The following is a 12,483-nucleotide window of genomic DNA, read 5'->3' as shown; positions in this document are numbered from 1 at the left end:
ATCATAGGTTAAAAGAAGAGAGATAAGAATTTCCATGAGTCTCAGAACATGGATGTACTGTATATTTTCTCTCTCTCTTTCACACACATACACACACACACACACACACAAGCTTGCGCGCAAAGGCACACATGCGGCAGTGACAACCACGGCCAATCGATTCTCCCCCGCTCCTCGATGCTGACAATGCTCAAGTGGACGGTGCTCCTGTTTGCTTCCTCTTGTAACACAGAAAGAAAGGGGTCCCTCCATTCCAATGAATGTATACTATTTTTACCCTCTTGCAGGAGAATGTCCGATAGGGAACTAAATAATTAAAGGCCAGGGACCCTTTTTGACTGCATCAACCATGGCACTGCTGGTAAGCTCTACTATACATTGTGAATCCATTTGCCCTCGTCCTGTCCTGCTAAGGACGTCTGTTTTTAGTTTGTCCCACCCTCCACCGTGCCCCCTTGCCTTGCATGAAACACCCTCATATTTAAAAGCACTGCTTGATATTCCTTAGTCATTGCTTACTTTTGTTTCATTTCACTTTAAAAGTCTTGATTTCATTTGAAAAGTCCCCTAACATGTTGTATTGTGGACAGTGGGATGTGTATACTGTGCCACTTCCATATCTGGCACCAGTTATTACACACTTATGTTTACCTTTCTTTGTCCATTTTATTGTGACATTTGCTGTGGTGGAGCCTGCATCCCTCCCAGTCTGAAATGGCAACTGTGGAATTGGAGGAAGAGGCATTGAATTTGAGCTGTCAAAACACATTTTACCTCACATCTTTTGGCATGGATTTGCAATGCAGACTGCAACACTTCACAAACAATACCCTTTAGCTCTAGCTAGCTTTAGCACGACACCAGATCCAGGCTTACACTTCCTTGTTGTGAATTTGATGGCGGTGGCTATGCGTTATGAGATACTACTGCTCTCTGTGTGAAAAAGCGGACATTTTTATTTCTTATTAAAGCGAAGGGGATACATGGGGATCATATGTTTAAAAGGGGGGGCCTGATTAAGCCACTTCCAATAGGGAGCCAGTGTGATAATGCTGTCGGAGATCTAAAACGCTATCCACTTTCCCTCCATTATCGCATTACCACAGCTCCAATCAATTGATAAACTCTCATTCAATATGGTGGAGTATTTAATTGAGTCAGAGTCTATTGGATTTGCAGCGGAGCTGTGCTAGACGTGCTGACTGTGGTAAACACTGTGGCGGGATGCTCTCGCCACACCGCGTTAGACCAGTTAGGGGAACGTTAAGAGAAGGACTGGGTAGACTCTCTCTCACCTAAAAGGGAGGGCATTGGAAGCCATTTCAACGTAGCTTCCTCTTGATAGGTTAAGTAAGTAAGGTGAAGAGTGAGGAGAGGTTCTAGAACAAGGTGAATCGTTTAGTAGTTATTTTGACTGGCGTGAGGTCAGGGGTTAGTGAAGAGGACAGGAAGAGAGGAGCGTTATTGAAAATGTAGTGACTGATATCATTCAAATACTTAGAACATAGGTGCATGTGTTGGGCGAGACAGAACACATGTTTTGGAATGCAAAATGTATCATCTTTCTAAAAGGATCTGAGAATGTTACCATTCCAGTCATTGTTTAAAGCGCTGAAACACCATTTTGCTTGATTTGACAACTTGTTTAGCCATTTTCTTATGAAAACGATCTCTCTCTACCTCCCCTTCATTATGTCTTTCCACCAGGCACAGCTCCAACATCAACCTGCATCGCAAACTTCTTACCAAAGAGCTGGACGACATTGTCCTGGACCCCCAACTCACGCCGCTGCCCAAGGACCTGCGCGCCGAGTTCCTGGCTAAGATCTACGCCGGGCACCACTTGGGCCTGGACGCCATGGCAGGGGCGGGCATTGGCGGCGCCAGCCTGGGGGGAGGAGGGCTGAACCGTGACGCCAGCTCCCCGGCAGGCACCGATTACCCCCACCCCCACCACCACCCCCTAAACCATCACCACCACCACCACCCCCTCCACCACCCCCTCACCAACGGCTTCTACCACCGCAGTGGCCCCCCAGACGACTACATGGTGCTGGACCTGAGCACCGCGTCCAGCGTTCAGTCCAGCGGGTCAGTCCATTCATCACGCCAGTCGGACGAGGGCAGCGACGAGGGCATCCTATTGGATGACCTGGAGGAGGGAGGGGTCAGCGACGGGGAGGACTGCTCCCAGCATGCCCCGGGGCAGGCAGAGGCCGGGAGGCGGCGGGACCAGGTCGGCGAGGGAGGAGTCGGAGGAAGATCGGAAGAAGGTCTGACCGGCGCCGACCCCTCCTCCTCGCCGACCGTCCTGTCTTCCACCGGTGGCAGTGGTGGGATCCTGTGCAGCATCTGCCACAAAGTGTACAGCAACAAAGGGACCCTACGCGTGCACTACAAGACTGTGCACCTGCGCGAGATGCACAAGTGCAAAGTGGCCGGCTGCAACATGATGTTCTCCTCGGTGCGCAGCCGCAACCGCCACTCTCAGAACCCCAACCTCCACAAAAACAACGTGCCCTTCACCACCATGGTAGACTAGCCCAACCCCTGGCCCTTGTCTGGCCAACTCTACCCCCTTCCTCGACTCCCTTCTCACCCCAAACCATGAGCTCTTACCCCCAGGAACTACACCTTACCACCCCTAGACGTCATGCACCACAGTTCTCTTTCCCTTCGATGAGATCCAGTGACTATATACAGTAAGCGTTGTGACTTTTGACCTTTCCTTCTTTGGAAGAACGAGGATGAGACACTTGAAGTGTCTTTATTCCAAAAACTGGCCCTGCCGGTTTCCCATAAACCCCATTTCCTATTTCCCATATGTCTTTGTTTTTGTCCATCTCCAAAGAATCTATTCAAACTCTTATTTGTGACTGTTGCCTGCAGAAATGATAAAAATATAAATCTTCTTGTTGTATTTGTGTAATGATAGCTTTTAAAGGAAACCCCATACAAGAGCATGACTGCTTCATTTGTAAATAATATGTCCCAAGAGGCTATTGGTGTAAAACAATTGTATTTGATGGTTGTTAGCTATTTTTTTGTTTCTCTTTTTGGTTTTTATGTTACAGTACAATACTTCCAGCGCTAAGGTAGGCAAGAAAGAGGTAGCATCTTTACTAGCTTGACTCATTTATGTTAGTTTAAAAAACATTTTTAAACTGAGAAGGAGAAGAACTAATGATCATGTGACTTGTTGTATCTACTTGTTAGATATGCGGAGGTCGCCGGCATGCTTTGTTTTTTGGGCTCCTACACCAATATCATTCTCTGTTCTTTTGTTTTTGTTATCATTTATAGCTTTTACTATACCAAGTCAGTTTTTCGCACTTTGCAACTATACAAGAGGGATGTGTAATATTATTACAAGGACTTTGCAATGGTTTTGGTTTCCGCGATGTTCGGGGTCTGAGACGGCCACAGTGCCAAGGGGAAATGACATACTTGTGGAAGGTTTATTTTTTTTTGCACGTGTTCAGTTTCAAAAATGCTATTTCACAACAAAAGACCCATATTTCTCCTGAACGAATCCAAACATCCGGCCCATTTACTCAAATAATCGTATTCAGAAAAAGCCTAAGTATTTCTACTCTACCAGATACAGTAACTGACTACAATAGAGCTGCTGTTTTTCAAGGCAGAATATTTAAGTATTGAGGAATTTAGTTTGTGTTATTTTCATTTCAAGGAGTGTAAACCCAGTGTGTGACTGTAATATCACAGTACAACACAGAGGTTGAAGTAGGCTAATCTTTCTACTGCATGTGGTATTTGTGACCTAAAACAAGCGTTGGTTGAGTGTCCTATTATTTTATACACGTTTCCATGCAAAAAATGGCCATCCTATCAGAAGTATTGTGAATGTCACATTGATTATAAAACAAAGAAATAGTCCTTAAACTGTGACCAAAACAAAAAGAAGCATTAGTTTTTAAAACATCTATATTTTTCCGCCATACAGTTGTACTTTAACTTACACCCCATAAGTTGATATGATGCACTTGAGTCTTAAGCCTTTTGCTATATTTTTTTCAGTATTGATTTCCATTGCTGATTGTCAGCTTCAAAGGTGAACTCTGTGAAACTCTGTCACCATTGCCTGGCTGTTTTCAGAGTTATTTGCAGCCATTTTCCTTGTTTCCATACACATCTTAAGGTACAAATGTTTCAGATAACGAGGCAATGTAGCCAGGGGAAGGGGTATTTATTGGCGGGTGATGTCATCTTGATGCAGATGTCTTGTCCAATATCAATTCCTTTTTTTTCAAGAAAAGAAAAAAAGAAAGACAGATCGGTCTTCATTTTGAGTCTGTGCCCTTGAGTTGATGGTTATTATTGTGTTTTTGTCGTGTTACTATGGATGTGAAAAAATTGAGAGCTCCTCTTTCTTGATTGGTGCTTATCTAAAGGGGATAAAAACGCACAGTGTTACGTGGTATACAGTATTCAAACCCCCGTTATAACCATGAAAGTGTTGGACAGTTTGTTTTTTTATGACTATTTTGCAATGGGCATGATGGACCCTTTGATGGACACGTTGGTGTCAACTCTTAAGACTTAGCTTCTCCTCTCTCTACCAACCTCCACGACACTGGCAGCAGGCTTCACCCCTCTCCTCTCTCTACCAACCTCCACGACACTGGCAGCAGGCTTCACCCCTCTCCTCTCTCTACCAACCTCCACGACACTGGCAGCAGGCTTCACCCCTCTCCTCCTCTACCAACCTCCACGACACTGGCAGCAGGCTTCACCCTCTCCTCTCTCTACCAACCTCCACGACACTGGCAGCAGGCTTCTACCAACCTCCACGACACTGGCAGCAGGCTTCACCCCTCTCCTCTCTCTACCAACCTCCACGACACTGGCAGCAGGCTTCACCCCTCCTCTCTCTACCAACCTCCACGACACTGGCAGCAGGCTTCACCCCTCTCCTCTCTCTACCAACCTCCACGACACTGGCAGCAGGCTTCACCCCTCTCCTCTCTCCAACCTCCACCAACCTCCACCAACCTCCACGACACTGGCAGCAGGCTTCACCCCTCTCCTCTCTCTACCAACCTCCACGACACTGACTTCACCCCTCTCCTCTCTCTACTGGCAGCAGGCTTCACCCCTCTCCACTCTGAAGAGAGAGAGAAAGAGCTGAGTGAAAGGGGTTGCGGAGGTGGAGGGCTGACTTGAGAGGAAGGAGGGATGACAGTGAGTATCATTAAAAATGTGCTGTTCCACCGTTACCTGGAGGCCTTCTGACGTTGATCTGTCTAATAACTCACTTGTCACTTCATTACACCACCAGACGTGAATGTTGCTGACAGGACTGTGACGCCGACAGAGATCCAAACCGGTCTCTCTCTCTTTCACCGCTCTCTCTCTCCCTGAGAGAAACCACCCCCGCCCCCTCTTCCCCCTCAACCCACTACTCACCCCCCTCCCCTCGCCCCTTCCCGGGTCCTTTAGGGACACCGACTAATAGTGTACTCTTAAGTTCACAAAATGGCCATCGCCGTAGAAAAAGGATGTGTAATTGCCTGTTTATCCCAGGTGAAGGAAAAACTTTGTACAGGAACCTTCGGCAACACCCTGGAGTGGCACTGAGGCGCAGCCTGCCTCATTTGCTCAGTGCACCGTACTGCACCTTACCGCCACGGGCCCAGCCGGAGAAGTACAGAAGTGTCACTCCAGGAACCCTGCTGACAGCTGTCTCTCTTTCTCTCTTTCTCACACACACACACACACACACACACACACACACACACACACACACACACACACACACACACACACACACACACACACACACACACACACACACACACACACACACACACACACACACACACACACACTCTCTCTCTTCCTGCTAACAGGCCAGTGGGATGACAGCAACAAGAGGACTCTGGTGATGGGCGGGAAACAAGGACACCCCGAGGCAGAGAGGGGAAAAGAGAGAGAGCTCATCCACGGTCCATCACTATGTAATAAAGCAGTCTGTCCAACGTTAGCATACAGCCTTGTCACTGCAGGGCACGCTAGCGTTTCATTATGGAGAACAGTGGAATGTAGCATTGAGTTGGACCGCAATGGACTGCCATGGAATGCACTCAGAGAGAAGGTGGAAAGGGGAAACCTAGTCAGTTGTCCAACTGAACGTATTCAAGTTGTGCGGAAGTATTCAAGGTGCGGAAGCCCCTCTTGAAAGTGTTTGATGGCTTATGATGAATACCGTGGATATTAAAGAACTGGGAGAATGCTTGGGAAGGCCAAATCAGTCTGGTTTGGAATCAACACGCAGTCTATTGAGGAACGTGAGACTGTAACAAGCTAAGAGTAGTCTTAACTATCGCTGCTGTAGCCAGTGACCTTCGCCTGCGCGGTTAAACCTCACAACCTGATCTGATGAGAAAGACAGCAAAACCCAAAAGCTTAAACATTCCTCTTGTCCTATTCAATGTTGTAGACCTCTCAAGCAGCCAGGGAGCTCAATCAGTGACCTGTGTGTGTTAGTTAGTGTGTGTATGTTAGTGTGCATGTGTTAGTGTATGTATGTTAGTTTGTGTGTATGTTAGTTTGTGTGTATGTTAGTGTGTGTGTTAGTGTGTGTGTTAGTGTGTGTGTTAGTGTGTGTGTTAGTGTGTGTGTTAGTGTGTGTGTTAGTGTGTGTGTTAGTGTGTGTGTTAGTGTGCCAGAGAGAGATTAAATTCCCTTACACTGACTCCTCATCTCTAGCCCCTCTGTCTCTTACTCGATGGCCATGCCAGCACGCCACGGCTCCTAGAGAGAGCTTGCAAATGAGCTGAGAAAACTGCCCTGACACGGAACAGACTGTCCAGAACAGAATAGCCAGACTAGAGGATAGGGAGAGAGAAAGGAGAGCAGAGGGACCGGTCTGAGAACGAAAGTGGTCTGGCAGGGACCTGCGGCAGTCACTTAACAAGGCAGGAGAGATGGAGAGAAGCAGAGAGAGCGAGAAAGCCGTGCCAGCCTTCTTGACTGTCTGGCTGGAAAGTGATGGAGCCCCTGACCTTTCCACTCTTCTCCTTCACGGGAGACATTACAGCACATTTTCTCCTCTCTCCTTTAAGAGGGCCTGACCCCTCAATCTCCCTCCCTCCCTCTTTCTTACCATCTTTAGCCCACTAGGATCCAGGACAGAGGCCAGTTGTCAGGCCGATGGGACCATTACTGTCCTGGCTCGGTCCCCAGGAGGAGAAGGCCTCTTAAAACCCTCACTGGCCAGCTTGAGTGGAGTGAGCCTTTAATATTTCATTAGTGGACTCTTGACTGCCAAATGCCAGTTTCCCCACAACACACCATCACTGAGAGAAAGAGAGAGAGCGATGGAGAGAGGGAAGGAGAGAGATGACAATGGAGCAGGTGGGGTTGTCTAGTGATCCGTTATGGATCGTATACCTCTGTCCACTTTGTTTAAGTCTGTGGAGAGCAGGGTAGGACGTTGACCCAGTGTAAGAGAGGGGGATGTTTGCGAGCTGTCTGGTTAACGTCATCCATCTTGAAAAATACATGTGGCAAGGCTCAAAAGACACATGGGAAGATTGGTGGTTTTACAGATGATACGCTGTGGTCCAACATTACCCTCCGAACTTGGTAACAGCAATTCTACAGTAAATGATCCTGGAACAAATAAAAAACATGCAGAAAATGTGCTTTTTACCCATTTGACAAAATAACATCTTTACAATCCTTAACATTATAGCAAGTCACCCCAAACTATTTACCAACATGCCAATCTTACTTTTTATATATAAATAATCTCAAAAAGACTGTGTACATTTTCTTTTCCACAGTGATGTTTTTGTGTAGCTGTCTGGTTCTCTTTGTGCTAAACGGCTGTGTTTCCCCTGCAACCAGAGGCCTGCATCTCAATCAACTCTTATTTTCACTGCCTGGCAGAGCAGCATTGCTACAGAGTCACACCGCAAACTGCAGCATCTACAACAGGGGAAGCTTGCATCACTCTTGGTTTCATAATGGTGACATTGGCAGCTTCATGAATACTGTATGTCTCCTAAACAGGTTTTTCCCATTAGCAGACTGGAGGAGAAAACAAGGTCCTCTTTCTTAATTGATTTTGTTTTGTTGCTTTCCTTGTATTTTTCTGTATCATAACGGTCTATGGTTTTTGCATAAAATGCATATGGGTTTTGGGATGTAAATGGAATTTTATTCATATTTTGTCCAAATACCTCTTGTAATTTGTATCAGAATTCTTGTACAATTTTTATATTAAAGATTTATCAGTCACTGGCAATCCGACGCCACGTTGCTTGTCTTTGAAAGGGATTATTATTTTGTGTGTATGTGTGTCTGTGTGGTGTGTGTCTGTGTGGTGTGTTGTTTTCTTTTCTAGGGGTAAAGGGAGGACATCTTATGAGTGGCTGGAATTGAACACCGACAGGCACAGGGACAGTCTGTCAATCAAGCCGGTCAGACAAGACAGCAGTTTTGCTGGCCTGTTTTAATTAAGCTGTGATAAAAATCATTGGGGGAAAGGCTATCTTGACCAATTAGTGGACGATTAGATTAATGAAGTCATTTAAAGATGTACCAGTGTGAGCACTCGGGGCCAGTTTCCCAGACACTTATTAGGCCTAGTCCTGGACTGAAAACAGTCCTACGATTTGCTGGCGTTATCATATTAGTGGAATGGAGATGCATGTGCTTTAAAAGGGCAATGTGCTTGTCAACAATAATATTATACAGTTGGGTCTGAAATTGACACCCTTGATAAAGATGAGCAATGACGACTGTATAAAATAAATGATTCAAACACTAAGCTATATTGTATGGCCCAAAACATTTGGAAATGATATTATTTTATAATAATACTATTGTTCAGATAAATAGATGTTTAACAAACAAAAACATATCAAAAAGGTCAACATTATCAACACTAAAGATTCATATAAATCAAGTAGTCAAAAGTTTTGTTTTTGGTCCCATGTTCATAGCAACCAATGACTCCATCAAGCTTGTGACTCTACTAACTTGTTGGATTCATTTTCCATTTGTTTTGGTTGTTTCAGATTATTTTGTGCCCAATAGAAACAGATGGTAAATCATGTAGTGTGTCATTGTAGATAAATCATGTAGAGTCACTTTTATGACAAACAAGAATGTTTTCTAAACACTTCTACATTCATGTGAATGCTACCATGATTACTGATTATCCTGAATCAATCGTGAATAATGATGAGTGAGAAAGTTACAAAGGGTCAAATATAATGTGATTGGTTGAATGAAAGTTCAGTGGGCAGAGCTCAGAGTGACACGTTAGTGGGTTGAGTTTACGGGTGAGAGTAAATGGGGGCGTGGATGGGGGCGTTACACATGGGTTGAGTTTACGGGTGAGAGTAAATGGGGGCGTGGATGGGGGCGTTACACATGGGTTGAGTTTACGGGTGAGAGTAAATGGGGGCGTGGATGGGGGCGTTGGGGCGTTACACATGGGTTGAGTTTACGGGTGAGAGTAAATGGGGGCGTGGATGGGGGTTACACATGGGTTGAGTTTACGGGTGAGAGTAAATGGGGGCGTGGATGGGGGCGTTACACATGGGTTGAGTTTACGGGTGAGAGTAAATGGGGGCGTGGATGGGGGCGTTACACATGGGTTGAGTTTACGGGTGAGAGTATATGGGGTCGTGGATGGGGGCGTTACACATGGGTTGAGTTTACGGGTGAGAGTAAATGGGGGCGTGGATGGGGGCGTTACACATGGGTTGAGTTTACGGGTGAGAGTATATGGGGTCGTGGATGGGGGCGTTACACATGGGTTGAGTTTACGGGTGAGAGTATATGGGGTCGTGGATGGGGGCGTTACACATGGGTTGAGTTTACGGGTGAGAGTATATGGGGGCGTGGATGGGGGCGTTACACATGGGTTGAGTTTACGGGTGAGAGTATATGGGGTCGTGGATGGGGGCGTTACACATGGGTTGAGTTTACGGGTGAGAGTATATGGGGGCGTGGATGGGGGCGTTACACATGGGTTGAGTTTACGGGTGAGAGTATATGGGGTCGTGGATGGGGGCGTTACACATGGGTTGAGTTTACGGGTGAGAGTATATGGGGGCGTGGATGGGGGCGTTACACATGGGTTGAGTTTACGGGTGAGAGTAAATGGGGTCGTGGATGGGGGCGTTACACATGGGTTGAGTTTACGGGTGAGAGTATATGGGGTCGTGGATGGGGAGAGTAAATGGGGCGTTACACATGGGTTGAGTTTACGGGTGAGAGTATATGGGGTCGTGGATGGGGGCGTTACACATGGGTTGAGTTTACGGGTGAGAGTAAATGGGGGCGTGGATGGGGGCGTTACACATGGGTTGAGTTTACGGGTGAGAGTAAATGGGGGCGTGGATGGGGGCGTTACACATGGGTTGAGTTTACGGGTGAGAGTAAATGGGGGCGTGGATGGGGGCGTTACACATGGGTTGAGTTTACGGGTGAGAGTATATGGGGTCGTGGATGGGGGCGTTACACATGGGTTGAGTTTACGGGTGAGAGTATATGGGGGCGTGGATGGGGGCGTTACACATGGGTTGAGTTTACTGGTGAGAGTATATGGGGTCGTGGATGGGGGTTTAGTTACACATGGGTTGAGTTTACGGGTGAGAGTATATGGGGTTGGATGGGGGCGTTACACATGGGTTGAGTTTACGGGTGAGAGTATATGGGGTCGTGGATGGGGGCGTTACACATGGGTTGAGTTTACGGGTGAGAGTAAATGGGGGCGTGGATGGGGGCGTTACACATGGGTTGAGTTTACGGGTGAGAGTATATGGGGGTCGTGGATGGGGGCGTTTTCACATGGGTTGAGTTTACGGGTGAGAGTATATGGGGGCGTTAAGTTTATGGGGGCGTTACACATGGGTTGAGTTTATGGGTGAGAGGAATGGGGGCGTGGATGGGGCGTTACACATGGGTTGAGTTTACGGGTGAGAGTATTTATGGGGGCGTGGATGGGGGGCGTTACACATGGGTTGAGTTTACGGGTGAGAGTATATGGGGGGGGGCGTTACACATGGGTTGAGTTTACGGGTGAGAGTATATGGGGGCGTGGATGGGGGCGTTACACATGGGTTGAGTTTACGGGTGAGAGTAAATGGGGGCGTGTCTTCTTTCTGATGGGGGCGTTACACATGGGTTGAGTTTACGGGTGAGAGTATTTATGGGGGGCGTGGATGGGGGCGTTACACATGGGTTGAGTTTACGGGTGAGAGTAAATGGGGGCGTGGACAAGGGGTTTACGTACACACAATGGTTGAGTTTACTGAGAGTAAATGGGGGCGTGGATGGGGCGTTACACATGGGTTGAGTTTACGGGTGGGGGTGTGGAGAATGTATTTATGGAGTAAATCAGGGGCGTGGATGGGGGCGTTACACATGGGTTGAGTTTAAAACGGGTGACAAATGGGTGTGAGCACGGTGCTGATGGGGGCTTAGTTGAACTGGGTTTAAATGGGGCGTGGATGGGGCGTTACACATGGGTTGAGTTTACGGGTGAGAGTAAATGGGGCGTTCCACAAACATGGGTTGAGTTTACGGGTGAGAGTAAATGGGGCGTGGATGGGGGCGTTACACATGGGTTGAGTTTACGGGTGAGAGTAAATGGGGCGTGGATGGGGGCGTTACACATGGGTTGAGTTTACGGGTGAGAGTAAATGGGGGCGTGGATGGGGGCGTTACACATGGGTTGAGTTTACGGGTGAGTATATGGGGTCGTGGATGGGGGCGTTACACATGGGTTGTGATCTGCACGTTTCCTGGTTCGCATCCCGACTGATTGTTTGTTTAGTCACCCAACATTCTAAACTAATTACATTTCTAATCTACTAACGTTGACTGAATACATTTACATATGTGGACAAAACAGACTTGTACCTTCTCCCCTTCTGGCTGATTGGACTAGGCACTGGGATAGGGACCAGAAGGTCCTAGGTTCAAATCTTGCCAATGCCCATTCTCCAAAAGGTACTTTCCTAGCGCGAATTCACCCCCTCAACCCCCAAACCATACCTCAACTTTTGTTAGTAGGGCTGGCTGGAGGATTTTCACTATTTCGGTAATACTTTTGAGGGTAATTGATCCCAAGGTCTTAAGTTCCTCCCCAATAAGAAGTTTCTCCAATGCATTTTGAGGAAGAAGGAGATAGGATGTGAGGAATCAAGGAAATACGATTGGAGATCCACCCATACACTAAAGCACAAGAGAGTCATGACCTTTGATCACATTATTTATGTAAAGTTCATGTAAAGTTCACGCCACACAGATAATTGTTCATCCCATAATGCAATAAACTTTGAAAGGTGGTGACCAACGATAGTCACCGACTTGACAAAAGTGACCTGCTCGAATGCACCCAATGATACTTCTTTCTGAAAGGCAGGCAGACAAGGTTGCACTTTACCAAAACGTGCTTCAATGACGCTTCTACAATCACAGTTGGAAATTACGCACAAA

At 47.0% G+C, this 12,483-nt stretch overlaps 1 protein-coding gene across 1 annotated transcript in view; it reads left to right on the top strand.

Moving 5' to 3' along the window:
- Positions 1 to 4,701, top strand: part of bnc2 (basonuclin 2) — a 282,288-nt gene extending 277,587 nt beyond the window's left edge. Inside the window, 1 exon segment of the mRNA XM_052511404.1 lies at positions 1,708 to 4,701. Coding sequence (XP_052367364.1) covers positions 1,708 to 2,542 — 835 coding nt within the window. The 3' untranslated portion in view covers positions 2,543 to 4,701.
- The last annotated feature ends 7,782 nt before the right edge of the window (positions 4,702 to 12,483 follow it).

This window comes from Oncorhynchus keta, unplaced genomic scaffold, assembly GCF_023373465.1.
Source record: "Oncorhynchus keta strain PuntledgeMale-10-30-2019 unplaced genomic scaffold, Oket_V2 Un_contig_6766_pilon_pilon, whole genome shotgun sequence".
In the NCBI taxonomy this organism is placed as follows: Eukaryota; Metazoa; Chordata; class Actinopteri; order Salmoniformes; family Salmonidae; genus Oncorhynchus; species Oncorhynchus keta.
The sequence above is the reverse complement of the archived record's forward strand: the minus strand, read 5'-3'. Positions and strand labels throughout refer to the sequence as shown.